Raw genomic sequence first — 27,492 nt, forward strand, 5'->3', positions numbered from 1 at the left:
ATCTCTACGCACACTCTGTTGACTATGACTGTGTGTGACAACAATGTCCAATGTTGGGGTCCTTCTATAGCCCTCAACATTGTTGGGGTCCTTTGTAATATACCTATTGTGATTAACCCCACGTAAGGTAATTTTAAGTTACCAATCAGTTAATCAAACCTGCGTAAAAGTAATTTTAAATTACATATCAGTTACAACTAATTCTTGGCATTGGTTAAATGGATCAGCGAGCACCCTAACAGAGGGGGGAGAAGGTGGATGGAGAATGGTGTGCTGTAGTGACAGACAGAAAGGGAGAAAAGAAAAGAAAAAGAACATACCTAGTTTTGGACTAAGTCTGGTAAAGACCAGATAGTCAAGACCCTAGGTGTTGTCTTACTGAGGATTGGGATCCGGTAAGCATAAGCTCGGGGGGAGGGACCCGAAGGACAAGTCTCAAGGTTGGGAGGATAGCGAGCTTAACACAGGGATTTTGCAGAAGGAGTACTGAAGAACGTTCTCGACAAGCGGTAACCAGGTAAGTAACAAAACCTTAAGACTCTACAACTGTTGTGATACTTATAAGTACTGCATATTATCAGTAGGGGTTAGAAACCCTACAGTGTCATAAGCAAATAGAATAACTGCGAATGAGAAGATGACACAGTAATGCATGTCATTGTGTCAATTAGAATTACTTAACTCTGCATACGTGGCAAGAAAGGCTACTTAATAGAACAGAGTGAGATAAACGAAGGGGCTAGGGTTTGTAATTGCAGGGCTAAGTACCCTGTGAAGGAGAACTTGAGACATTATAATAGAAATTTATGCATTAAACTTATTGATTCGAAAAGCCTCGGTAGCCTTACTGTCACGTGATATAGTAAGTGTAAATCTGGAGAAGGGCCATCGAAACTTTAGTTTATAAGACTGGAAGTATATCAGGGTATGGCAGGCAGAAGTTTAAGTAGCAAGCAGAACGAGTTCGCGACTGAAGAAGACCTTAAGACCGGCAGAAGCCTGAGGCCACTGTCGCTGTTCTCATGACCACTGTGAGATACGGAAATAGAACTTAGGTTCACGTTCAAACCCTATCGTAAGAAGGGAAAAACAAACAGAGGAACCACTGTAAATTTAAATGGACTGCTCTAATAATACTGTCGAGTACAAAACATCTATACATTTAACAATAGATGAATAATATCTAGCGTATAAGTCGCATGCAATAGCATATGTACCTAAAAATAATAACTTCATATTCACAGTAAATGAATAATGCTGTTATGACAGAGGAATAAACGCATGGTCGTTACTATATTCATATCAGAACTCTACACTGTTAACTCCCCTAATTCATAATAAAGATTTAAGAGCAAACTGTATATAACAGTCAGAGTCCATGTCCCGGCGGTAATAGAACGATACCAGGGAATAACCTTAAATCTGTATGACTGAAAGTCTCATTTTTCTTAACCCTCGCCGAGTCGGCCAGACATCTATTGGATTAGATGCAGGCGCGAGTCCCGGCTGGGCTATCAAGGTGATTGGGGAAGCGGCGTATGCCGACTTACCAAACCCTCTTAAAAATCATAATCACCATGAATAGACTACAAAAGATACATATAAATAAATAATGAGAGATGTTGAAACTCGAAACCCTTACAGGAGCTTTTTATAAAGGAAACGATAAGAAATAGCTGGAAATATAATAATGTTCGGCGATAGACAACAGGCCGAGATAACATTAATTTACACAGGTATTCACACTCTGTAGTAGTTAAAAGAACTTAAAGAAAATCATATGGGTTCGGTCCCAAATTCATTAACCAGTAGAAGCTACAAAGTAAATACAGATACAGAGTATATAAATGTGTCAATGTCCCTAAATCATAATACCAAGGCAGCCACTGAGCAGCTAAACTTATGACCGAGAGTTTCGACCCAGAATCTGCTGTAAGCAATGGAGGAAAAGTATCGGGCTGCACATACTCAAACCCCAATGGGTATGGCCCCGGATTTGAGCAGGCAGTGAAACTCCATCTGCGCCAACCGAAGAAGAAAGGTGGCGGAAATTATAAACTGAAACAGCAGAATACCCTCCGACAATCTTATACCAAAACCTTAACTAGTAGTTCATAATATGAGAGGGGGATTCGTGGCTATAGAAGTACCTGTGTATATCCAGCTTAGTAGCAGCAAAGGGCAGCTTATGCCGCTGAAGGAGCCACGACTGCGGGCTCGTCATTACCTGTCAATCAGCAATGAGGCCGTCACTGTGCGATTAATATGAGAACTCTGAACATTAATGCAAAACAAACCAACAGGTGGAGACCTTACCTAGCTTTGGAGCGGTGACTCTACGATGAGGATGCATGTGCTGTCGAGGGCAACCGAAGAAGGCCGAAGCAGGAATCGTGGAGCAAACGCCCAGTGGTAACAGAGTGTTACCCCGAGCTCTGGAGCGCCAAATGGAAACAGCAAAACCCCGATGAACGCGGGCCATAAACCTTATAAGCACAAATACATAACCCTGCGACGTGGAGAAATCTCCAGCGTTGGATATTATCAACTTCTCTCTGCCGTAGATCTTGGCGGTATTGCCAATGTGCCAAAGGCGGGAAGGATCCAGCCTGTGGAGCCATGGCCGATCACGTGATCAGGCAGACAGACATTGAATGCGGGTCCAGGTGTAATGAGGAGGGGTCGCCAGCAAACAGAAGACAGTTGGGTTTCAGTACTGTGACGATAAACTTAAGAACCATCCGCTGCATAAAGTTGAAATGGTATAGTCATATGTAGAACCATTAAACCATAACAAACCTTGACTCCGTAAGTTGGATGCATCAAACATGTTATATATATATATCCGTTAGTGTGTGCACATGGTCATAGGGGGAGTAGTATGGTAACACATCGGACCTACTTTATACCCGCATGTGTAAGCTTTTATATATGGTTGAGGTTGATATATTCACCTTGTAAAAAATTTTTTTAGTTATATTTAAATTCAAGTACGAGGTATGTGACATCCTTCTACAGCCCTGTGCCCTTACGTTCTGCTTGGAAAGCTACATGCGTATTTAGTTGAATGCACAAACAGACTTCAAATTATAAATGATAAATTAAATCATAAATCATAAGTTAATACCCCTGGGCTGTTGTCTTAAAAGGGTGAATCTGGTAACTGACATTGGAATGCGCTTGAACACTTAATAACTGATTCATAGCTTTCTGTACATGATTAAAGCTTGCATCTTTCCTTGATTGTGTGAAACGGCGTAGATTTTGTGGCTTAACATAATAGAGTTAAAATGTTGTGTAAAAGCCAAAAACGAAACAGCTCTGTGTGGAACTGCATATAGCTTGCATCTTTCCTTAATTGTGTGAAACGACGTAGATTTTGTAGCTTACCATAAGAGAGTTAAAATGCTGTGTAAAAGCCAAAAACGAAACAGCTGTGTGGAACTGCATATAGTGATAGAATTAGGCATATTAATGAATAGATTACTGGTCTCTCGTATTGGACATAGAGATGTATGTAATGAGCGCTCTCAGTAGGCACATTTAAACGACAGGGGAACGATACATTGAGCTGGATGGCAATATTAGACTGCTGGCCTTAAACCTTTTCCATAAACACTGTTTGGGAACTTGGTTCGCATTGGTCAAGTAAGCCAAGTACTGAACAAGCTTGAACACACAGTTTTCGTAAACCATATTAATTATTCAAGCCGTGACGAAAAGAAGAAGAGCTCTATCTTTTCATAAATTTAAGAGAAAATCAACCATGTGTTGGGGATTTTTCTGATAAAATATCAAAAACAAAGAGAATAAACTTCACAGAGGCAATGCTCTGTTTCACCTCCACAGGATCTTTTTGCACAGGGAAGCTTAAAAAAATTTACTGAGGAACAGAGTATTTCACCACCATAAAATGATTGATATTCATTTAAAATAAAAATGCCTGAAACAACATATTTCTTCCTCTTTTACTGAGAGGGATTTACCAAAAACAACATTCAACCAAAACTCTGTTTTCACCCTGAGAATTTACTGAGCTGGGTTTACTGCTGTAAAACCCTTTTACAGTTACTGCTGTAATAAAAATTTACATATGCAGCTCAAAAACATTAAACGTCTGCTTCACTTCTGTGCATATCACATAAACAAAATTACAAAACCATACAAAGGATTCTAGTTCTTTTCCGCACTGCTGTGCTATATTCGCATCATGCTTCATACAAACTTCGTCTTCATTCTTCGTATTGCACTGCTGTGCTCAAGTCTTCATATTTTCTCTCTTCTCTTTCGCTGCCCCCGAGCTCTCACATTACAAAAAAAAGTCAACACACATTTCTTTTTTTTTAAAAAATATTACAATGCACGAGCCCTTTTCATTTTTTTGAAAACAAAAAACAAAACGCACAATTACTTTTACGTGCCGTAAAATAAAAAAAACTTAAATGTTTTACCAACACTTATGACAATCTTATTAAATGCCTTCATATTAAAACTGCGGTCAACCAAACTTGACTTTTACTTCACGCAACATTAACTTGATGCAGGCCCGTATGCAGCTTCAGGCAATCGACGGTGGAGAGCGCGGGAGCAGATCTGACGGTGGAGGAGAATATCGGAAGGCATTACATAACTGAACAATAGCACCCGAAAAATTACGTTTGCTTACGTATGGGGAGAGCCACGCGTCTGCACCAAGTTTTATCGGGCCCTTGTGTACGGAAACCACTCCATACCAAAGAGCGGTCCGATATGCCTCAAGCGGGTTTGTGGTTTCATTCTGGCGGTTTTGGGTGAGTTAGTTGCTGCGCGGTTTGGGCGTTGGTACAGCTGCCCAGTTGAAATTAGATTTCAACACCATGAAGCTGGCACTTAACCTAACACGAATCCAATTGAATTTCCCCAGAGATAAGTGTTGGTCTCGATGAAATAATTAATATATATATATATATATATCATTCCTATGGGAGAAGCTCGAACTTAACATGAATCCCAGTGAGTTTCCATGGTTTCCATGAGGAGTTGGTGTCGTTGAAATGAGTAGATTATAGGTTTTTCATTTACAGATCCTTCACTCTAATAAAGAATTTCAATGTTTCACATTAATTATTTTTCCTTTCCTTATGTCGATAGGATTTTTCAAATAATATCATTGATAAGTGTTGGTCTCGATGAAATAATTAATATATATATATATATATATATATATATATATATATATATATATATATATCATTCCTATGGGAGAAGCTCGAACTTAACATGAATCCAAGTGAGTTTCCATGGTTTCCATGAGGAGTTGGTGTCGTTGAAATGAGTAGATTATAGGTTTTTCATTTACAGATCCTTCACTCTAATAAAGAATTTCAATATTTCACATTAATTATTTTTCCTTTCCTTATGTCGATAGGATTTTTCAAATAATATCATTGAACTTATAAGTGTAATTTAGCGAATGCCTTGAATAGCTGTCCGTAAATAAAGCCAATAGTTAATGATTTGAAAGGATTGGGCATTATAACGGTCGCTAACTTTTGAAAGGATTGGGCGTCTTAATTAGATAGAAATGTTCTTGTATTTAATGTTGTTTAATTTTATCCAAACAAAAACATGAACACACTGTGGTTTCATTTTAGGGAGCCAAGAAACTTCAAATAGAATGTCATTATTCCGAACCACACCACTCATTCTCCTTGCTTATTAGAGGAAGAGGGAGATCAATATTTTTATAAAATATTTGATTTTTTAAAAATAAAAAGTTGTTTCAAAAAGTGTGGTGGACTTGTATTTTGTTTCATTTTAGGGGTTGAGAAACCTTAAATGCAATTTCCTTGTTATTGCAAACCACATCACTCATTCTCGTAACGTATTAGAGGAAGGGGGAGATCCAAATTTTTATAAAATGTTTGATTTTTTATAAATGAAGAGTTGTTTCAAAAAGTGTGATGAAGATAGACTTTCATATACATTAATAACAAGGATAACAATTAAATTGTTAAGTGGGAGTATTGTGTATGTTAATTGGTGGTAAAACAATCTGATTAGTGAGGAACAACAAGCTTTTCATTCAAATAACAATCTCATTCCCACCTTTAATGATCCAAACCAACACATCATTAGCAGCAGCATTAGAACATTTCTAAAGAATAATAATTGAAAATATATCTTTTGATGGAGGCTAAGAAGAGTGTCTAACCCTTGACATGAGAATTGTTGTATATGATGAATTATTCAAGTAAGGAATATGGGATTGGAAGACCTTCATATAGATATGATACCAATATGAAAATAAGGAGGGAAGGGAAGGCAAGGTTGTAATACCGTTAGTTTTAATAATTGAGCAAGTTGGAGAATACTTAGTCATTTTTAATTATTGTTGATTATTTTATAATGCCATTTGAGAACATTGCATGATATTGTAATTATTGTAAATAATTGTCCCTAAATAAAATTACTTAAATATCATTTGATGCACCATGTGAGACTATGATAGACTATTAGTTTGTGATAGATAACTAGCGATTTGCTACACAACTGATTTCCCCAAGTGGAAACAAACAAAAAAATTATCATTCCTTGTATGGAATGTGAGGAAATATAGGTAAGCAGAAAAATAAGGCCACCTAACCCATATGGAAAAGTGGTTAGATAATGGCAATAATGTCCCAAGAAAATTTGAAATTGGAAGAAGGCATGTATGTTATGGAGGTAGAGTACATGCACATGGAAATATAGTTTAGAGAGTTGGTTAGATGTTTGAACAACTCTAGATTAGTTAGGCTACATTATATAAGGGAAGGGTAGGCCATTATCACAATAATTCTTACAAGAAAAGAGTGGGGACAAAATTTTCGTGCATGAACACTAGGATAAGAGTGTTAGGGAAAAGAGAGTAAGGAGTAGAGCAATATTAGCGATCTCCTTACAAACCCATAGTGTAGGCTAGGGGTTCCCTAAGCATGGAAAGACTCTTGACTTCCTAGTGCGACAAGGAGGAATTTGGTGCATCAAATAGTGTTGAACAAGTTCTTTTTATAATTATATATTTCATTTATAATATATATTGTACATTTATGATTCGTAATGATAAGAACTCATTCATTTATATAGAGTAATACAAAATAAGACGTTATAAATCCTAGATTGGATTGAATATGTATAAGGAAGAGAATACAAAGGATACAAATGAGTAATGCTTAAAGTAGAAAATTTGTGCATAAAGAAGAGTATTTTATATGCATTTGCTGAATAAAGTAAAAGGAGATGAGGTGAATAAGGTAGAAGTGCATGAACAACAATAGACAATGTTATTGTTACTATATTATATATAATTGATAGTTCAATAATTCATTACAAATGGTTAATATTATTTTATTTTTCTTCATATACATTAAAAAAAATGACCAAAAAGCTTCTAGCTACAGGTTCTCATAAAAATAATAACATGGCTACATTGAATAATAAGCCATAAGAGTTGTGGTCATTATCTAAAACTATAACGAACTCTCTTAAGAAAATATAAAGTATCGACCATATAAATATAAATATAAAATTAGGGAAGGAAAACCCAAGATAACATTATACTAGCAATTGCCCCTAAAGGTGCAAAGGTACACCGAAGGAATAGAATATCTAGGGAGATCATCTCCGAGTAACCCATTGTTGAAGGAATAGAATAGTTGGTGACATCATCTCCGAGTAACACATTGTTGAATGCATGCGCATAAGGTTTGCCAAACACTTTAATGAAATTGATAATAAAAAATTTTTTTATTAGTTATTAAATATTAATTAATTTTCTTGGACTTAAATAAGATCATAGTGTCAAACCTAAATAAATCCTTCATCACTAAGGGAGACCATATGAATTGAATAAACCAAATTTAGTCAAAGTGAGAATGCAATGTTAAAACTTAGCTTCTTATTTTAAGAAAATCATAATAACTTTAATAATTTTATATGAACAATATTTAGATATAAAGAGTTAGGAGAATAAGTAAAAAGCAAAAGCAGCCCTCAACCACCCTCCATTATGAACTTAGTTCACTGCAAAAGTAGCTCACTGCAGCTCTGCGGCTCGGTGGTCTCTGTGGCTCTGTGGTCTCTAATTGTTGTCTCTCCGCTCAATACATCTATGTGGCTCTGTTCAGAAAATTCTTGGGGTTTTTCATTTCTTAGTGGCTCAATTGTTCAAATACGTTATATCTCAATTGATAAATATATCTATGGCTCAATATATCTCCGCGGATCAATAGAAGCTTGATCTAATCTTTTATCTCTGCAGCTCAATATATCTTTGCGGCTCTGTTCGGAAAATTCGTGGGGTTTTTCATTTCTCTGCGGCTCAATTGTTCAAATACGTTATATGTCAATTGATAAATATCTCTGCGGCTCAATATATCTCTGTGGCTCAATCGAAGCTTGATCTAATATTTTATCTCTGTGGCTCAATATATCTCTGCGGCTCAATTGATAAATATCTCTGCGGCTCATCTCTGCGGCAACTTAGTCATAAACGATCGTTTGTTGCCATATTTTCTTGCCGCAACCACAGCCGCAAGTTCTTTGGAGGGTAATTTGTATGCTGTCGTGAGCCTGGAAGCGTAAGGTCAATGATACACCATCCATGCATAAGGTTAATGGGTTAATAAAGTTAGTAAGGTTTGAAGTTACTTTAAATTTTTGCTGGGTTCTAGATCTAATCTTTTGCAGCTAGATCTAGATATAGATCTAATCTTCTGCCTTATTCTCTGCGGCTAGGTTCTAGATCTAATTTTCTGCAGCTAGATCTGGATCTAATCTTCTACCTTATTTCTACAGGAAAACATGGCTCGCATCTTCGCGAAAATAGATGCTGGCTCAGTTCTGTCCACTTCTCGAGGGCAAGCTCCTGCCCATATCGTCAGTGAAGCCCCAACTCCCACTATCCAGGTGCTCCAGGCCTCACTTGATGAGGGTTTGAAGTTTTCCGAAAGTGCCCTAATCTGTCGGTTCAATGGTTTTTGGCCACGACTAACAGCTCTCCACAATTGGATCTCAGAGGTATGGAAGCTTGTCATTTCTGATGAAATTAATATCTATCCCTGTGCTAGGGGTTTCTTTATAGTAGATTTTGAGAATCCTAAAAGAAGACAATGTATTCTAGATTCCGGCCCTTGGTTTTGGGAAAACTCAGGCCTATTCATGAAGCCATGGAAACCATCATTTGACCCCTCAACAACAGGCATAACCTCAGCCCCAGTTTGGGTGAGATTGCCAAGCCTACCCTTGCATCTCTGGAATCTCTCCTCGCTAAAAGCCATTGGAAATGCAATTGGAAAATTTTACTCTAGGTGCCCAGAAACAGAGGAATATGCCAAAACCACCTATGCACGCGTCTGTGTGGAAATGGACTTCAGCGCCAGATTCCCAACTGAAATAAACCTAACAAGTAAAGACTATGTGTGGAACCAGAAACTCGATTATGAAAGTGTCCTCTTCAGATGTCGATCCTACTTTGAGATAGGCCATCTAGCCAAAAATTGCCCAAGAGCCTCCCAGAAAAATTCTGCTAGAAAAAACCACCACAGATCTACATGGTGGGAAGGAGCACAAAAACAGCACTACACTGTCATCAAAGAAGAATTCTCTAGAGAAGACTCTGAATCACAAGAAATCGGACAAGAAATAAACAACTCTCAAGGCAAGCATGGAGAAAGCCCTGTTCTCTCAAGCATCAACAATTATGAGGATTCGAATATTGCAAAAAATAAATCTTCATTTCACAGCAAAGAAGATCTCCTAGACCAAACTTCTTCTCCGACTATCTTCAAAAGGACGAACACAACAGATTGCGAAGCTAAGACACCAATGTCCCAAGAAAAAGAAATGATGAAGGAGATGCAAGGTGACGAAAGTTGGAAGGCCGTAAAGAAAAAAAAGAAAGCTACAACGTCAATCTTGCCAAGAAAGACAAGGAGCCAGAGAATTAAAAACTAAGAAAATTAGACGTCTAATAGACCATTCTGGTCTTAGTGGACATTAACCACTATCATCATCATGATTCATCATCATCATAATTCTAATAAATTTTATATTAAATTGATAATTGAAGAAAAAAACACATAGAAATAACAAACGTGTAATACTTATAATATAATGAAAGCAATGTTTTTTTAACAATAGTATATGGTTAAGAATATAAAATATGATTGTCCACATGGGGTAGCTCAAGCGGCAAGGGCCGTGGAAATGAAGTCTCACCGAACCGGAAGTCTTGGGTTCAAATCTTGGGCTACCCTTCCCCTGTAGAGGGGTGCATAATGGACATGTAAATCAGAGAGTCCCGCCCCAGCATACAATATATATATATATATATATATATATATATATATAATATGATTTTACCTAATATTATATATTTTTTTTTAAATATTAAAATTATATTAATCTTATTATTTTCATTTACATAGTATTTAATTATAAATATAATATTTATGGAAAAACATAGTTTGAAAATGATTTGTTGTTATTATTTCCATTTACATTGTATTTAATTTTAAATATAATAGTTATTGGAAAACAATAAAATTGATTAATTATATAAAATAGTTTTAAAATGATTTTTTTTCGTCAAATTTAGTATGACTTTTTTATTATGAACGGATAGTTATAAAAAGATACTTAGTAATATACAAAGTTGTAAAGTTCACAATACAAAGGTTAGATTGCATTGTTAGGATATGTTAATTTGATTTCACTATATGGTAATTATTTTGTCAACAGTTGCATATGGAAGACATGAATTTGGCAAAACAACACATGAAGAGCTCATAGGTGGGGATCACCAGGAGGTCGTAAAAGCAAATGCACCCGCTTAGGCTTCACATTAAACTCCAATAATAAATAGATACATTTTGTTAGGGATAGTAAAACAAATCCCTAAATAATAGGAACTGAATGTCTAAGAAAAAACTTAATCATAACTAAGTAAGAATATCCACCCAATCTCCATTAATTCTAACACTCCCCCTTAATGGAGAAAGGGGTTATTAAACACACCTAATGTATCCCTAAATAAATCAAGCTTCAGTCTTCCCAGAGGCTTAGTGAATATATTAGTGATATTATCACAAGAATTACAATACTCTACACAAATCTCTTTGGACTGCACCTTCTCCTTGACAAAATGAAATTGAGTGTCTATGTGCTTGGTGTTTTTATGAAACACGGGATTGTAAGCCAGTTTGATGGAACTTTGATTATTGCAATTGATAATCGTAGCTTTTGTCTGTTCTTCTCCTACATCTTGGATAAGTCTATGCAACCAAACTGCCTCACATGCTGCTACACACATAGCTTGATATTCTGCTTCTGCTGAGGATAAGGCAATAGTATGTTGCTTCTTGTTGCACCAAGAGATGACCCTGGAACCAATGATAAAGGCATAACGTGTAATTGAACTTCTATCATCTAAATTTCCTGCCCAATCAGAGTCTGTATAACCTGTCAAACTAACATCAAATGAGTCAGAATACAAAATACCAAAGTCTGATGTTCCTTGTAGAGACCTTAATACTCCTTTCATTGCAAGCCAATGATTGTCATGAGGTTAAGTCATGAACTGACTCAAAACACTCACTACATAAGCTAAATTTGGTCTTGTCGTAGTCAAATAAATAATACTACCAACCAATTGTTTATACAGTGTTGCATCTGCATATCTCGAACCATTATTCACTTGAAGTTTTCTATTCTGCTGTAAAGGCACAGATGTAACCTTACACTCATCCATTTTGAACCTAGACAATAGACTCTTTGCATACTTACCCTGGGAGAAGAAAGTTTGGCTTGAATCTCCCCAAACTTCTAGACCCAAACAATAATGCATTTCTCCAAGGTCCTTCATTTCCAATTTTTGTGATAATTGCTACTTGATTTCTTCAATGAGATTGTCTACACTTCCTGTTATGATTAGATCATCTACATATAAAGAAATCAACACTATCTATCCCTCATCATTAAACACAGTATACAAATTGGGATCATTTTAGCTCCGTTTATAACCATGCATGAGGAAAAATGAATCAATTTTTTTTGTACTTGGATCTAGGAGCCTGCTTTAAACCATATAAAGCTTTCTTTAATCTACATACTTAGTGCTCTTCTCCCTTCTTAGCAAACCCCTCAAGCTGCACTATATATACTTCTTCTTTTAAGTCACCATTTAAGAAAGCAGATTTAACATCTAATTGATATATTTTCTAATGATACATAGTGGCTAAAGCCATAATCATTCTGATAGTATTTAATTTTGCAAAAGGGGCAAATGTTTCCTCAAAATCAATACCTTCTTTCTGGGAATACCCCTTTGCCACCAACCTTGCTTTATGTTTATCAGTAGACCCATCTGCTTTAAATTTCAACTTAAATAATCTTCTGCAACCTATGGGTTTTTTATCATTAGGAAGTTTTACTAGATCCCAAGTATTGTTCTTAATGATTGATTCATATTCCTCCTTCATTGCTTCCTTCCATTCAGAACTTTTACTAGCTTCATAAAAATTAGAAGGTTCTGCAATGTTTAGCATACCAGTCATAAGTGCACAATCCCTATATCGAGCTGGTAACTGTTTTGGCTTGATCGATCTCCTAAGTGGTGGGGGTTCAATTATTCTACTGCTTTCTTCTCTTTTTTGACTGAACTCAATTCCTTCCACATTATCTTGTTGCTGTTGTTGTTCCTACTACTATTCCTGCTTTTGTTTCTGTTGCTAACTTATCCTTGTTTCACTATCCTCTTCTAGAAGTAAGGGTACATGCCATTCTTCATTGTTTTGAATAGGATTTCCATCATCAAACTGTTCATGGAATATCACATCTCTACTAACAAACACCTTGTGAATAGAAGGGTCAAACAATTTATAAGCCTTATACTCACTGCAGTATCTAATGAAGGCACATTTAATGGCCTTTGAATCTAACTTCTTCCTATTCTCTTTAGGAACATGAGCAAAAGCTTTACAACCAAATACTCTAAGGTGACTTACTGCAGGCTTGAAGCCAAACAATGCTTCAAAAGGAGTTTTATACTCAAGACTTTTAGTAGGACTCCTATTCTTTAAATACACTGCAGTATTAACAGTTTCTACCCAAAAACCATTGGTTAGATTCTTACCTTTCAACATACTGCGAGCACACTCCACCAGTGTTATGTTTTTCCTCTCAACTACTCCATTCTGCTGAGGAGTGTAAGGTGTTGTAAATTGTTGCTGTATCCCATGCTCGTTGCAATATTTGATGAAAATCCCTTTCTTGAATTCTCCACCTTGATCTGATCGAAGAATCCTGATGAACTTCCCTGTTTGCTTCTCAATCATGTTTTTGAATTGATTGAAATATTCAAAAGCATGAATTTTCTGTTTAAGAAAATATGCCCATGTGAATCTTGTACAGTCATCAACAAAATTTAAAAAATAGTAGGCCCCACCTAATAATCTTGTCTGCATTGGGCTACATAAGTTAGTGTGTTCAAGTTCGAGTATGTCCCTCTGTTTTCTATCTTTAATTGTAGGAAATTCATCTCTATGCTACTTACCGAATGCACATGCTTCACAATTAATATGCATCTTTTTTAAAACAGGAAGTCCATCTACCATATCTTTATTCTGCAACAGGAGAAGGTCACTGAAATTAATATGACCAAGTCGTTGATGCCACAAATTTTCAGCAAACTTATCCGATGACATCAAGGCTTGTTGTGGCATACTCTTCACATCCAGTTTGTAGAGTCCCCCTATGCGAATACCTATAGCAATAGGCTTCATCTGATCCAACAAGTATTTAATAATACAATGAGATTTAAAGAATTCTACCTTGAGATCCTGATCTGTAATCTTTGACACAAAAATCAGGTTCTTCTTAATACCAGGAATATACCACACATCAGATATATTCTTGATCTTTCCATCAGAGTAACAAGGACATCTCCATGTCCCTTAATCTCGTACCCTCTATTATCTCCGAGGTATACTTTTACTCCAGTGTTGGATTCTCTAAAATTTCTAAACCATTGCTTTTTACCTATCATATGTGAGGAGGCTCCAGAATCTATGAACCAAATATCTGATTCATCCCCCTCAGTAGCTAACGCAGTCTCAGCCTCAGCCATAAACAATTTGACATCCTGATTCTGATCTGCATCTGTATCAGCCAAATGAACTGAATCTTCTCTGCTTGTACCTCTCCTCATCTGCATTTTTCTTATGGAAAAATTTAGCAATATGGCCTATCTTACCACAATAAAAGCATTTAGGAGCAGATTTTGTTTATGAGAGGTCATACCTTGTGGTGCCATTTTTCTTGATGTGCTGCCTCTCCTGTGATTAGCCATTGCTTTCCCTCTTAGCTTGAACTTTATCTTCAATGCAAGATCTAAATTTTGAGGTTTGAGAACCTCCTTTCCTCTTCCTGTAGCAAAATCCTAGTGAGCTCTTCAAAGCCTGGAGGCTTTTCTCTTGCATTCAATCTAGTTATAAACATCTGATAATCATCCGTCATGTCGTTCATGGTAATTGTCACCAGATCATCATTTGCCACGGTTTGACCGATATTAGATAGTTTATCTTTAACTTCCTTTATCCAGGATATGAATGAAGAAACAGACTCATTCTTCTCCATCTTGATTGAGAGAATCTTCTTCCTGAAATACAAGGTTTGACTGGTGTTCTTGATCTCATACATATCTTTGAGAATAATCTAGATGTCATTCACTGTCTTGCAATCTTGAATGTGAGGAATGATGCAATCTTTGACTGATAACTTGAGTAGCACCTTTGCCTTCATCTCCCTTTTCTCCTAGTCTTGAATTTTTGTATTCGATCCACCAATTACAGTAGTCGGCTTGACTTCATCACCAGTGGCAATGCTATAAGCATTTTGTCCCTCAAGCGGAGTCTAGAGCTTAAATTTCCAATTTGTGTAATTGGAAACATCAAGCTTATTACTCTCATTAAGATAAGCTTAGGTAATTTGATTATTCATCTTAGATGAATAAAATCTTCAACAACCCTCAAATTAAAAAATACCCTTATCCCTGAGAATTTTCTTCACAAAAAAATTTGCCCTCAATAATACTAATTTCTCAAATTTCAATTCTAGATCTCCTTTTAGGTCACACCATAGAGAAAAAAAAAAATTGTTTGAGGTAAGATTATTTCTTCGCCATAGTGGGGAGGAGGAAGAACATCAAGCTTCTCACTCAACGCTGCCATAGTCACTAAGCTTCTCTCGCTCAATACACTTCCTCTGCACAAATAGTAGAGCACCCGCAGTCTTCACACACAACCACTACTTTTCACGGCAACAGGCAATGTCTTCCACCACGCTCAGTGGATCCTTCACATAGTAAGGCTGAGAGATTCAATCTCCACGCACTTTTCTTCAGCGATCAACCACGAGGCGTCTCAGCTGGCTTCTTCACGTGGAAAAACTAGGGCGACCTTTCCCTCCTACAAGCAACCTCCTCAAAAGAAAAAAACGCAGCAACTCACCATTTTCCACACACACAGGATTGAAAAAAACGCAGCAACTCAGAGCGTCACAGCTCTTAAACCACAGATATGGGACTAGTCACAGAGATATATCTGATTCCTATGATGTTTGTTACAGAGGTACACCACAATCGTGAGACGAAGCGGAAAATAAAATCTGTGTGAAGCATTGAACAATGTCGTAGCAATTACACTTCAACTTCTTCGTGACTCATCGCACTTACTCTTTAGCTTCCCAGTGACGATGTATTGTCTCTCAACTTATCTTACAGGCCTCTCTTTCCTGCAGCTCCGATACCATGTCAACAATTGCATATGGAAGACATGAATTTGGCAAACAACACAGGAGGAGCTCAAAAGTGCGGATCACGAGGAGCTCCTACGAGAAAATGCACCCGCTGAGGCTTCATATTAAACTCCAATAATAAATAGATACATTTTGTTAGGGATAGTAAAACATATCCCTAAATAATAGGAACTGAATGCCTAAGAAAAACTTAATCATAACTAAGTAACAATATTCACCTAATCTCCATTAATTCTAACATATTTTACAATAAGTTTTCTCAAAACTATATTTTAAGCCTGAAAAAATTTAAAATTATCATTATTTCTCTTCGATATCTTTTATACTTTATTGTACAATATAACTTTATTCCCTATTATAACCTAACTTTTTCTCTTACCAAAACTATAAACTTATAACTTCCGTTTACCTTATATTTAACTATTAAAATAATGTTTGTTGAATATTTGAGATAACATAAGTAAATATATCTTTTTCATTTGAATTCATATGTTCTCGTCTCTAATCCAATAAAATATGCTAAATTTAATAAAGAAATAGGAACCTACCCAAAAAAAAATTGATAGTCGACGAAATGAAACATGTGTCGTTAGTGAGTAGCAACTTAATTCACAGTCGACGAAATGAAACGTGTATCGTTAGCAAGTTAATGGTGGAAATTATCCTTGCGAAAATCTAGTCCACATAACTAGTCTGACGAGCAGAAACTTCCCAACAAGTGCAAATTGTTTTATGGATTTCATTCATGAAACCAGTAATGGTCAACGAAAGTTGCCCCGTCATCGTTTCAGTCCCTCAATTTTCTAAAACTACTGTAAATAAATGAAACCATCCAGTAGTTTGAAAAAAAATCAAATATATCAACCATAGACCTTGGATAAGCTTTACCACAAATATCAATTCTCTGAAGTGCCTAGCAAACAAAAGCTTTTGAAGACAAGGGAGATTAATTGAATTCCATTTGCTAGGAACAAAGTTGCTTAGAGAGAAGATAAATGTTCCCACCCATAAAAAGAATTTGATATATCTATATTATACGCATTTAGGTCCTCTCGAAGTTGTATAATTTGATTGGACACTAGTATTGCATTCATTCAAAGGTTTGGAATCAACAAGCAAGAAGGTTCTTGTTTTGAACACATGCATGTGTTGAAAAAACTGTTTATTTCAATATGCAAATAACACAATCCACTTAATATAATGAAATACGACAGAACACCAGAATGTATCCTTAAGATGGACTCCCCGGGCCAAATAGGCCTAATCATTGCAAAATCCTTGAACACCATATCTAGGTTGGCATCAAGATAATCATTTAGAGGGGAAATGCTATTCGACTTCAAAGAAATTAATAGGCTGTGAAAAGTCGATGTGTGGCTACAAAATGCAATTTTTACTGTTGCCAATTGAGGCAAATCAATGCATTCGATAAACCCTCTAAACTTATACGAATGTGCATTGAAATAATAGTATAACAAAGAGATATAATAGCTCTCAAATAAGTCACCATGGGCTAATACTCGTTCCAGGAGTATCGCAGTTTTGTATCATAAGGCTAAATGGTTGAAAAATAATGATGCAGAGTATGGGAATAGACTAAAAAATTCATACATTCCAGAAACCAGACTCTAGTGAAGGAGTGAAGGAATTTACATGGGAAGCTTTTGGAAAATGGAAAAGGTAGAAAAGACTTGGACTTACCTAGCTATAGCCACTAATACCTTCTCCAACGTTTCTACTACATTTTCATGAATATCAACCTATAAAAAGCATTAAAGCTTGAAAACCACTACCTGTCCCTACTACCACACAAGAGACATAAGAAAACACAAGTCAGGTTAAATTTGGACAGATAACTTTTAAGAGTTGAATTAGTTGGTCAAGCGATTCAATTCCAATCAATTATTCTGAAATCTGCAATCCCACTTAAGTTCAACCTGCAATCAATTTTAAGAATATTTCAAGATTTTAGAAATTCCTAATTGCAAGAATATTTTAGAATCAGACAAAGAGAAGTGCATAAAAGAATGATTTCTCTTGTCAAACAATTGAATTTCAATCAATATTTCAGAAATGTACAATTAAATTAAGTTTAATGTAGAATTAATAGAGTTAAGTTCAATCTGAAATACGATTAAGTTTGAAACTGGTTGGTGGGCACATTTAGTATGTTTGGACATACCTCTTATATAGTATAACTGTAGCGAAGAAATTATAAAATTATAGATCTTGAACAAAAGTTTGAGGGATTTTTAACAACCGTAGATCAAAATATCTTAACGGGCACTTAAGATTTTGTCTTCAAAAAATGTTAAGAAAAAAGCTCCTTACTGCGGCAGCTAAGCGAAAGTTAAGCGAGGTTTCTGACAAACCACATGGCTTCAATCACAAGTCCTCAACATTAAGGTTCAAATCCCGCACTATCCTTGCTGGAAGGAAAACTGTCGAGCAAGATGTAGTGAGAAAACAAGAATCACATTCTTTAATACCAGCCATGAAGGCTCAAGAATTACTTTCTTTAATATTTTCCATTAAAGCAAGACCAAGAGCTTTTGACCGTTTGACGTGGGATGTTGGGGTTGGAGAGTTAAACTGCTTGGCTTTTGCTTGACAGCGTGACCATTATCCATCCTCCGCCACAGAAAATAGCAGTGCTTCCATATTCCTTTCCGAGTCTGTTGGAACCAAAAAATATAGCCCATTCCAGAACCACCAACAATCTATTGACTAGGAGGACATGCTGAATAGATGCGACTCACTGGTTTAGCATTCCAGCATATATTTTTCCCTTGCTAGGCCTGTATTGCTTGTAGTCTTCCTTGTATCGTCGTCGATTGTTCTGCCTGTGGCTACTGATGATTCTAAAAACACGAAAAACGAGTCAACTGTTAGCTCAATGCATCTCCCTACAATTCTTGGACATTGTTCAAAGAATAAATTAGAAAATAAAAGAATGAATAGGTGTAAAAAGAAAAAAAGAACTTTGTGAGCAAGAATTTTGCATTCTCCGACCCTTGGATGAGGTTTCTATGGCCTCTGCTGGCCATTGTGAGAAGCATTGTAAGCGGAATCGAAGCCAGAAAAGGTTGATCCGTCAATCTGAAAGTCCAAAACGTTTGGACTCCACTGTGTTGAAATATTAATTTCAAACTGCTGCACGCATTTAATATAGAAAACCGTTGAACCTTATCGCACCACTTTTGCTGAAAAGTGGTTTTCCTTCAAACGGACGCGATAAAATCCTGTGTTGATGCGTGTCCTCAGTACGTTTTGCAAAACAACTTTTCATCGGGAGGTAATGTTTGTTTGGTTTGGGCGAGCGATAATCGTTTGATTAAAGTGAACATCCACCATCCAATTAAGCCAAAGTTGATGTTTAGGCCTGCACATGAACATTGCGTGAAGTTTTGGGTTTGACTGTTGTTTACTGCAGTGAACTAATTAATGGTATTTACTCGTGTTCGTAGATTGTAGGTAAATGTTTTTAATTTTATTATTTGTTTAAGTCACCGAAGTATGGGAATAGCTAATAGTATTTTAATTATATTGTTTTTAATTTCTCACGGGAGTATGATAGGTAAATATGCATAATTAAGTGTTTGTCATTCAATTTTTTTTGTATACACATTGTAATGTAAAGGGAAGCAGAGCGCATAGAAAAATATACACACAACAATGTTGTTCGTTGGAAAAACGAAGGGGAATATGCAATACGCAGTAGCCTAAATATATCAGGTCTTTTTGTTGAAAGGATTTTTTTTTGTTGGTTGAAAATGAAATTTAATGCGCTCCAGCATATGTATTGAAGAAATTTATTTACACAGCAGTGAATGTAATTTTTGTAGTTAAAGATTGTTTTTTACAGCAGTAAATGTAAAAGAAATTTTTACACACAGTGGTGTAAAATTTCTAAAAGAGACAGAGTAATTTTTTTTGGAAGTTTTTTGGTGAATCCCTCTGTTAAGAGGATGAAGTTTGTATCATGCAGTTTATTAATGAACATAAAGTTTTTATGTGTGTGAAAAACTCTGAGCTTCTCCAGCAATCTATTTTAAGCTTCCCTGTGTTAAGATCCTGTGGCAGAAACAGAGTATTACTCTCTCTTTAGTGATTTTGTTTTGGAATTTACCAGAAAATTCCCAACAATGGTATCAGAGCTTGTCCAGGCTCTTTGAAGGTGTCAAAGAAGCTGAAGGGAATGGTTCTTGCTGCAGCAGCTTCTCTAGCAGAGTGAAGACTCAGTCAAGAAAAGATCCAGGTATTTCTCAAAGTTTTTTTTGTGTTGCTGATTGAGAATAGTCAGTGATTTTTAAATACACAGTGATAGTTTAGAGTGCAAGAATGGCTGGCTCCAGCACGAGCACTAGCATGGGTATTTTTAATACTCAACTCCCACAGTTTAATGGGAAAAACTATGACTATTGGGCAATAACCATGAGAGCCCTGTTTGCCTAACAAGATTTATGGGAACTTGTTGAATATGGGTTTGAAGAGCCAGGAGATGAAGATGAGTTTAGTGGATTAACTCAAGCAGAGAAAGATCTGTTGAAGGGCAATAAGAAGAAGGAATTCCAAAGCCCTTGTATTTTTATATCAAGCAGTGCATGAGAGTGTTTTTCCAAGGATAGCAGCAACCAAGACATCCAAAGAAGCATGGCAAACCCTCAAGACAGCCTATCAAGGCATGGAGAAAGTAAAGACAACAAAACTACAGTTGCTGAGGAGAGATTTTGAGAATCTCTGCATGAAGGAGTCAGAGAATATTGACTCATTCTTGACACATGTGATTGGTCTGGTCACACAAATAAGATCTCATGGAGAAACTCTTGAAGAAATGAGGATTGTGGATAAACTATTGAGGGTCCGACCCTCAAAGTTCGATGTGATTGTCACCACCATAGAAGAGACAAAGGATCTCACAAACTTTTCAGTTGATGAATTTCATGTATCACTGATAACACATGAGTAGAGGTTGAGTAGAAATGAAAACTCATCTCTAGAGCAAGCCTTCAAGACCTAGATGTCCTTTGGAAGAGGAAGAGGTCAAGGCAGAGGAAACAAGAGAGGAAGAGCCAGAAGCCAAAACATAGGTGGAAGGAACAATCCAGCAAATGCTCAAGGAAGAGGCAACAATCCAAATCAGAACCAAGGCCAAGTCAGCAACCGACAAAGTGGGCAACATCATGCTCAAGGACAAAGGTATGAAAAATTCAATGTCCAATGCTATTATTGTAAAAAATATGGGCATTATGCAAATGAATGTAGGAAGAAGCAGCATGATATGAGTAGTAGATCAAGTGCAAATATCACTAGAGAAAATATCAGACAAGATAAAGTGTTGTTAGCTTGTAATATGGCTGAAACAAACAGTGATGATATATGGTTTCTAGACTCCGGTTGCAACAACCATATGACAAGAAACATAGCCCTATTTTCTGCTTTAGATCAAAATGTGAAATCACAAGTCACACTTGGGACTGATAGTAAAATTTATGTTATGGGAAAAGGAGAAGTAAAAATATTTACAAAGAAAGGTGAAAAAAAACCATAAAAGATGTCTATTATGTTCCTGGAATGAAGTGTAACCTCTTAAGTATTGGACAACTTGTTCAAAAGGGGTACAATGTTTTCTTTAAGAATGATGCATGCACCATCATGGATAGAGCACCCAGCAAACGATGTATTGTTGAAGTGAAGATGACGAGGAGCAGGATGTTCCCTCTCAGAATAAAGGCAGATTTAAAAAAATAAAGAAGTAATAGCAGCAGTGATACAAGAGTCTTTCCAAAGCGTACCAAAGGATTAAAATTGGTTGTGGCACTTGAGATTTGGACATCTCAACTTTGGAGGTCTTAACTTGTTGAGTAGAAAAGGAATGGTAAGAGGATTACCATTGATGGAGAAACTGGACAACTTTTGTGAAGGTTGTATCTTGGGGAAACAACACAGAGAAAGTTTTCCATCAGGGAAAAGCATAAAGGCAAAGGAACCCTTAGAGATTGTCCACTCAGACTTATGTGGACCAATCCAAACTCCATCACTAGCAGGTAGCCAATATTTTCTAGCATTCATTGATGATTTCACAAGAAAGACTTGGGTTTATTTCCTGAAAAACAAAAGTGAAGTGTTTGAAAAAATTTGAAATTTCAAAGCACTGGTAGAAAACCAAAGCGGGATGCATATCAAAGTTCTAAGAACTGATAGAGGAGGTGAGTATATCTCCAAAGGATTTGTACGGTTTTGTAGAGAAAATGGAATTCATAAGCAATTTACAGCTAGGTACACCCTGCAGCAAAATGGAGTAGCTGAAAGGAAGAATAGGACCATCATGGATATGGCAAGGAGTATGCTAAAGGAAAAGAATTTGCCAAATGATTATTGGGCTGAAGCTGTACACTGTGCGGTATATATTTTGAATAGATGCCCAACAAAAGTAGTCATGAACAAAGTGCCAGAAGAAGCATGGAGTGGGAGAAAGCAAGAAGTCACCCACATGAAAGTTTTTGGTTGTGTGGCTTATGCACACATTCCAGATCAGCTAAGGAAGAAGTTGGACAGCAAAGGGGAGAAATTTATTTTCATTGGTTACAGTGAGGAATCCAAAGCTTACAAGTTGTATATCCCATCTACCAAGAAGTTTTTTGTGAGCAGAGATGTTCAATTCATTGAGGAGGAAGCTTGGGATGGAAGCATAGAGAAAACAATGAATGTTAAAAATTGTTTGTCTCATGATGAAGATGATGAGGAGATGGCTGAAATACATCCCCAAATAGCAGCGCCAACACAAGGACAGCAAGGGACACCCTTGAGGAGAAATGAAAGTGCTTCTCCAAGCACACCACAAGGAGGAAATTCAAGTGCTTCTTCAAGTACTTGTACACAAAATGAAAGAGGTAAGAAGTTAAGAAATTTAAGTGACATTTATGATGAAGGTATAAATTCTTTGTTTGCTTTATATTGTCATGTTGATGACCCTATTCATTTCAAAAATACAATTAAGGATGAGAAATGGATAGAAGCTATGGATGAGGAGATTAATGCCATAGAAAGAAACAAGACATGGGATTCGGTTGAACTACCAAAAGGAAAAGAAGTCATTGGAGTCAAATGGATCTACAAGACCAAGAGTAATGCTGAAAGTAAGATAGAAAGACACAAGGCAAGGCTGGTTGTTAAAGGATATAAGCAGCAGTATGGGAGAGACTATGAGGAAACTTTTGCACCGGTTGCTAGAATGGAAACCATGAGAGTAGTGCTGTCCATAGCAGCACAAAACAAGTGGAAAGTTTACCAAATGGACGTGAAGTTATCATTCCTAAATGGAGTGTTAATGGAAGAGGTTTATATTGAACAACCTCTAGGCTATGAAAAGAAAGGCTAAGAGCACAAAGTGTGCAGATTGAAGAAAGTTCTTTATGCGCTGAAGCAAGCACCAAGAGCGTGGTATAGTAGGATATATTATTATCTACAAGAAAATGAATTTGCAAAGTGTGAGGGAGAACCCACCCTCTACATCAAAGAAAATGATGGTAAAATACTAATTGTTGTGTTATATGTTGATGATGTTATTCTCACAGGTAATGATGATTACCTGATTGAAAATTTCAAAACAGTCATGAAAGAAGAATTTGAGATGACTCATATGGGTTTGCTGAGATACTTTTTAGGAATAGAAGTAGTTCAAAATGAAAATGGGATTTTTATTTCACAAGAAAAATATGTTAATGAAGTATTAGAGAGATTCAATATGCAGGACAACAACGCAGCAATCACTCCCACAGTGATGGGATTAAAACTCAGCAAAGAGGACAACAACAAGGATTTTGATCCTAGTTTGTACAAGAGCATAGTTGGTAGCCTCATGTATTTGACTGCAACTAGGCCAGATATAATGTTTGTTGTTAGTTAAATTTCTAGATTCATGGAGAGGCCAAAAGAAGCACATTGGCAGGCAGCAAAAAGAATTCTGAGGTATGTTAAAGGTACTAAAAAATTTGGGATTTTATATACTACTTCAAAATGTTCAGATTTAATTGGATACACTGATAGTGATTGGGTTGGAAGTGTAGATGATTGGAAAAGCACATCTGGTTATGTTTTTCACATGGGTTCAGGAGCTATTTCATGGGCTTCTATAAAACAGCCTATTGTAGCATTGTCTACAACAGAGGCAGAATATGTGGCAGCTACAGTAGTAGCATGTCAAGCAGTTTGGATGAGAAGTATGTTAAGGAGCTTAGGCCAAGAGCAGGCAAAATGAACGGTGATTTTTTGTGACAATAGCTCAGCTATTGTATTATCCAAGAATTCTGTGTTTCATAAGAGAACGAAGCACATTGATAGAAGGTTTCACTACATCAGGTAATTGGTAAGTAATGGAGAAATTGTTTTAAAACATTGCAAGACTCAGGAACATGTTGCAGACATTCTGGCAAAGCCATTGGACCAGAAAAGCTTTGAATTTTTGAGGAAATGTTTGGGTATGACTGATAACCCAACAATTGAAATTAAAGGGGAGTGTTGAAATATTAATTTCAAACTGCCGTGCGCATTTAATTCAGAAAACCGTTGAACCTTATCGCACCGCTTTTGCTGAAAAGTGGTTTTCCTCCGAACAGACGCGATAAAATCCTGTGCTGACGCGTGTCCTCAGTATATTTTGCAAAACAACTTTTCATCGAGAGGTAACGTTCGTTTGGTTTGGGTGAGCGATAATCGTTTGATTAAAGTGAAGACTGTCCATCGTCTGATTAAGCCAAAGTTGATGTGCACATGAACATTCCGTGAAGTTTTCGATTTGACTGTCGTTTACTGCAGTGAAGTAATTATTGGGAAATGTTTTTAATTTTATTATTTATTTAAGTCATTGAATTATGGGCATAGCTAATAGTATTTTAATTATATTGTTTTTAATTTCTCACGGGAGTATGAAGGTAAATATGCATAGATAAGTGTTTGTCGTTCAATTTTTTTGTATACGCATTGTAATGTAAAGGGAAGCAGAGCGCATAGAAAAATATACACACATATGGAATACGCAGCAGCCTAAATATTTGGGGTCTTTTTGTTGAAAGGAATTTTTTTTGTTGGTTGAAAATGAAATGTAATGCGCTCACCATATGTATTGAAGAAATTTATTTACAGAGCAGTGAATGTAATTTTTGTTATTAAAGATTGTTTTTTACAGTAGTAAATGTAAAAGAAATTTTTACACACAGTAGTGTAAAATTTCTAAAAGAGACAGAGTAATTTTTTTTGGAAGTTTTTTAGTGAATCCCTCTGTTAAGAGGATGAAGTTTGTATAAGGCAGTTTATTAATGAACATAAAGTTTTCATGTGTGTGAAAAATTCTGAGCTTTTCCAGCAATCTATTTTAAGCTTCCCCATGTTAAGATCATGTGGCAGAAACAGAGTATTACTCTCTATTCAGTGATTTTGTTTTGGATTTTACAAGAGAATTCCCAACACACTGAAATTGAGCTTCCCCTTTAGACGCTACGGTGAAGCCACTCATCGGTGGCATATACCTGGTTTGTAGCCATATGGAATAATTCCCATTCATTTTCACCGGCAGCGTTGCTCTACAGTCTTGAGCCCTCCGTAGGTGAGAAACGACTCTCCCCAACACACAACTTAATGTAGACTAAGATGACCTTGACATTTGATATTGAAACAAAGTCCAACAAAAAAAACCAAAAATCTTATAAACACATTTCAGGATTTCATAAAATCGAAAGCAAGAAAAACTAAAACCATGAATATACCTTCTCATTACTATTGTGTACAATAACTCGTTGCTTTGAAGAAGCCCAGTTCATGGCAACATGAACACCCACGTCCACATTAACACCTACTAAGAGATTTCATCATCACCCAGCATAGCATAAGCAACCCACTCTGCCAATATGGAAATATATTCGTCTTCTTCATCTTTTTCACTTAGCCCCTGAAAACCGACAGAGCCGAAACCCCATTCCGTAGGAATACGACCATGGTCAAATCCGAAATTCTTCCTGAGAGTCGTGGCTTAGTCATGAGAAAATTAGACGACAAGCAGAACTCACCGTCGACCAAGTTCGGTGACACAACGTAACCCCCTTTTCACACGCCATTAAACTGCCGACGTTGGCCAACTACGTGGTCATTCGGCACTTCACATGCCATTAAACTGCAGGCGTCGTCCAACAATGTCGTCCTTTCCACACGAGAGGGACAACGGACAATTTCACGCGTCAATATTTTATTTGAAAGGCAGGCGAAAATGGACCTCTGGGATTGGCCGGGATGAACAGTGTCTGCCCAGCCAACTCCATAGAAAAACACCTTCGGTGTAATTAAACAATAAAGTTGTTACAAATGAGCTATGTGATTTGTTAACATTTTTGTGCAGCGCCCGATCTATGACAAGCGCATGGATCCGTAATACAATAATTACAGATGAGTTAAGTCATTTGTTAACATTTGTGAACCGCACGATCCATGACCCGTCTATGGATCCGTACTACCATTTGCGTTTACAAAATGTAAATCTATTATCTTATGCTAATGTCAATCATGATTAAAATCCATTCCATTGCCATGGATATACACAAACTAATCAATAAGATACACAATGTATTTGCATATTTGTGAGAGCTTGAATATGGCCATTCGACTATATCCATGCTTCGACCTTTCCTAATAGTATTAAAAAACATTACTACGCTCTGAGAGTTATTTGCAAGAAGGAATATGAGGTCTGTTATGTCAGGGTGATGAATAACTTGAAATAAGAAAATCGTTGTGTTACTAACTTGGAGGTTTCGCAACCCTAATCCTCAATGTTATCGTTGATAGAAAGGAAAACTGTTTTCTTACTTCTAAACAACCACAAGCATTCTTGTGAACCCGTCAAAACAGGTAAACATAAATATTTCAGTAGTGGAAGAAATGTGGTTCAGGGTTATGCTTACCATTCCATAAAGAAATTAGGACTGATGTCATGGATATGGACCCTACCACAATGCCACATCGGCTGCGAGGGTGTCGACCCAAACAAAGTATGCATTTTGAGAAAACAGTGTTCGATGGAAAAGGTTGCTCATTGTTTTTCCTTGAGGAGAGCCATCCTTGTCCTTTCCTCCATAAAACTTGTATGATGAAAAACATGATGGAAAAAACATATCAGGACATGGAGGAGAAACATTATAAATTGAAAAATTACGAATCATAAACATAAAAAAAAATAAAAAATATTAGAATGTTGGCGAGAGTTTTTGACATGCAAAACGACAAAAACGACTAAGGCGTGATTTACTATCATGATGAGTAGAAATGATCTGGATGAATTGCTCACCATACAACTAAGAGAGATAAAACCTCGAACCTTTCGCTACCAATCACCAATGTTTTGCTAATAGACTAATTAAGGATTATACATGAAACTAATAATGTAAGTAGGCTTTCCCCACCTATTTTGCTAATAGACTAATTAAGGATTATACATGAAACTAATAATGTAAGTACGCTTTCTCCACCTATCGAAAATGAAACAATCTTGGGAGTAACGAGCAAGGATCCACCATAAATTTGTGTATCATCGAACGGTGTAGGAATGTCCTTAAGGTGATTATCCCTATGGAAACAACGGTTTGGCCTTTATGGTTGAGATTTGTAAAC

At 36.5% G+C, this 27,492-nt stretch overlaps 1 protein-coding gene and 1 pseudogene across 1 annotated transcript; both read right to left on the reverse strand.

Moving 5' to 3' along the window:
- Window positions 1–920: 920 nt before the first annotated feature.
- Window positions 921–2,471, reverse strand: LOC149165983 (uncharacterized). Its single transcript, XM_089430009.1, has 3 exons — window positions 2,151–2,471; window positions 1,876–2,019; window positions 921–1,029 (listed from the first exon to the last, which is right to left on the reverse strand). The coding sequence occupies exons 1-3, from the start codon at window positions 2,222–2,224 to the stop codon at window positions 921–923; spliced, it is 327 nt and encodes a 108-aa protein (XP_089286135.1). The 5' UTR covers window positions 2,225–2,471.
- On the reverse strand, window positions 2,282–26,147 carry LOC149165984 (uncharacterized; annotated as a pseudogene).
- Between the last annotated feature and the right edge of the window lie 1,345 nt (window positions 26,148–27,492).

The sequence above is a fragment of the Pinus tabuliformis genome, chromosome 5_1 (assembly GCF_031772625.1).
Source record: "Pinus tabuliformis cultivar Carrire ecotype Pingquan chromosome 5_1, CPIR1, whole genome shotgun sequence".
Classification (NCBI taxonomy): Eukaryota; Viridiplantae; Streptophyta; class Pinopsida; order Pinales; family Pinaceae; genus Pinus; species Pinus tabuliformis.

Bases quoted from the DNA above. Each gene is read 5' to 3' on its own strand.
- LOC149165983 (XM_089430009.1), bottom strand. From the start codon at position 2,224: ATGACGAGCCCGCAGTCGTGGCTCCTTCAGCGGCATAAGCTGCCCTTT. The intron at 2,020-2,150 runs GTACTTCTATAG...CGGTTGGCGCAG, and splicing joins ACTAAGCTGGATATACACAG to ATGGAGTTTCACTGCCTGCT. The intron at 1,030-1,875 runs GTATTATGATTT...CGTATCTCACAG, and splicing joins GCTGCTCAGTGGCTGCCTTG to TGGTCATGAGAACAGCGACA.